The sequence below is a fragment of the Sphaeroforma arctica genome (assembly GCF_001186125.1).
Source record: "Sphaeroforma arctica JP610 unplaced genomic scaffold supercont1.702, whole genome shotgun sequence".
Classification (NCBI taxonomy): Eukaryota; class Ichthyosporea; order Ichthyophonida; genus Sphaeroforma; species Sphaeroforma arctica.
In genome coordinates this window covers 46463-49139 of record NW_014039856.1, presented here as the reverse complement: position 1 = coordinate 49139, position 2677 = coordinate 46463, and the positions used below count along the sequence as shown (strand labels likewise).

Here is a 2677-nt window from a genome sequence, read left to right as displayed (position 1 = left end):
ATACATACACACAACATATATATATATATATATATATATATATATATATATATACTTATACTTGTATCGCAAACTTGACACAAGGGAGTCGTAACATACCAACAACGCTGGGTGACACCAGTAATATCATAGTTTGGCTATATAAGCAGCGGGGCCGAGATACGGTTTTGTAAAATATTTGCGGACGTCCCACCCAATCCACCTTAGTAGTAAGCTTCAATTGGGGATTACTCACTACCAGACCCAGAAACGTGTTGCAAGGTATCGTACCTACTACAGAAAACTTTACAGACCTTCGCCCGTGTTATTTAATGCGATACCAATGCGTATGGTCAAGTCCTCACTACGCCAGTCCATTCCGGTTGTTGTGAATGTGCAAGTTTGCAGACTTTTGCCATTGTGTACCCGCACTTCAGTAATAATAAACCAAGCCAGTAACGAACGATTTTCTAACACGGTCTAAACGAGCTTCTCCGCGGCCGGTCTCAATTCCCGGCCGCTTCTCCTGGCCCTGTTTTTACACTCTCTCCGAGACCCATTTGTGATCAAAGAGTCCAGTTTATCTCCAGACTTCAATGTATTGTCGATCAGCGCACTCACATACTTGCGCAGGAGCAGCTCCTTGCGCATACGTCGCACGCGACTAGTTCGCTTCTGCCCGATGCCTGGGGCGGTGGAAAGAGGGTTGATACTGATACCTACAGCCTGGGTAGCGGTGCGTGTAGCAATTAGCATGACCATACCGATGCACATGTACATCAAGTCTCTCTTTGCGCACGGCCAGTCAGGGTCATTGCTGGTGCCGTTGTGCGAGCATTGACCCCATGCCGACGGGTATATGTATGTGTCAGCAATTTGCCACATGGCTGTGTTGTGCGTCACAGCGCCGACCAAGGAGAGCATCGAGCGCAGGTAAATAGATTTTAAAGAGAGATCACCACTTTCCCATTTCTGTTCATCTGTCTGCTGATTCTTCTTCGATGTGTTTTTGGGCTTATCTCGCCCTACTAGACTCTTGCCGGCACTTTCTCGTTCATTCTCGTCGGCTATGCTGTCTTCCGTATATTGCTCCGGGGTATCTTTGGTTTCGATGCAACCGTTCGATATAAATGAATCGGAGAGCATGAATGCCGCAAACCCAATTATTATATATAACAACTCACGCCATATGCACTCCCAGCCCAAATCCATTTCCAAAAAGTTATTTGCCCCTACCCATATGAGCGCCTGGCCAAAAAGAGACAACAAAGTGAGTGCAGCCAATTGCAAGTGGTCGCTCGATGGATTGGTCAGATCAACGTACGTTGAATCATCGTCATCTTCAGGTTCAATGCCAGTGACTGTAAGGAAACACCCGGTCCAAACAGTGATGCCCAGTCCCAGGCAGAACAACAGCACGTTGTAGGCGGGTCTGAAGGCCTCCGACAAATGGAGTATATCCACATAGTTCACATCATCAATCGTATACGTGTATGTGTCAAATGTGTACTCTAACGGTGCGACTCCGTTTTTACGATCACCTGGTTCCTGCCAAACCTTATCCACTAAGTCGTAGAAGGCAAACCACACCAGTGCTGATCCCAAATGGCTCGCTAGCAAGCGCATAACCTCGACGATATTTATTACACACCTGTAGAACATCTCGCCACGCCGTAGTAGAAACGAGTTCGCCCGTATAAGCCATCTAGGTTCCGGATACAACAGGGTTCCTTCCATACCACCGTCTATATAGTAACAGTCTACTGAACAGAGCAACAAAACACCAACGACTAGGAATATGGTATCTTTGACAAAAGTATTAGGAAATAGATCCTTCTGCCATAACCCGACATCAAACTGTGTCCACAGACCCAGCCACATTAAAGCCAGCCCTACCAGCGTGACAACCGCCTTCACATACGTAACCATGGTTATCGGTTGAGGAGGGGCTTCTACCAGGGTTCGGAAGGCACAAGCGCTTCTCATATGCTTCTTAAACCGCCATTTGTGGACAAATCGCTGTATGACCAGCACAGCTTTCTCCTCCTTGCTTAACTTCAATGCATCTCTATCAATCAAATTTCTTCCTCCTTTATCCGTAGGTTGTAAGTGGTTCATTTGGGAATTGATATTTTCATAACTTGCTTTTGTCTTATGTTTTGTAGGTGTAGAGGAGTGCTCAACATTGTCAGACACCCCGTAGCTGTGCACAATTTTCTCGATGCTGCCATCCTTGCCTCCTAGCAATGGAGAAGTCTCACCCTGCGTGCCACCCTGCGTGCATTCTGTTTTACTCATATCGGCATTGTTGTTGATATAACCACTATTTCGAGGTATGTACGGTGAATCCAGTGTTCTCATCAAATAATTGTTTCCCCCGCTTTGGCTGTATACGCTGTTTACACAAACTATGTTCAGCGACTATCAGACAGCCCTCCTTTTGGCTGTCTTTTGGATGTCTTTGACCGTCATATTAGTGATGTAAAAAAAAATTACTATTTATTTAATTGAATGAATATTATGAAGTTCATTTGGAATTTGGAGGCTCTGTAAAAAATAATATAAATGATTTGGTTTTGTAAAATCAATGTCATACTGTAAATATTTACACACATACGTGACGAAAAATAAAAATAGAAAAGCAAAAAATTAAAAAAAGCAGAGTAACCAGCTCCAGGTTCCAGCCTGTCACACAAGT

The 2677-nt window shown here is 44.6% G+C and overlaps 1 protein-coding gene across 1 annotated transcript; it reads right to left on the bottom strand.

The window, feature by feature from the left end:
- Positions 1–332: 332 nt before the first annotated feature.
- SARC_08133 (hypothetical protein) lies at positions 333–2434 on the bottom strand. Its single transcript, XM_014297905.1, has one exon. It carries the CDS (start codon positions 2338–2340, stop codon positions 460–462), a length of 1881 nt encoding a protein of 626 aa, XP_014153380.1. The 5' UTR covers positions 2341–2434; the 3' UTR covers positions 333–459.
- Positions 2435–2677: the final 243 nt, after the last annotated feature.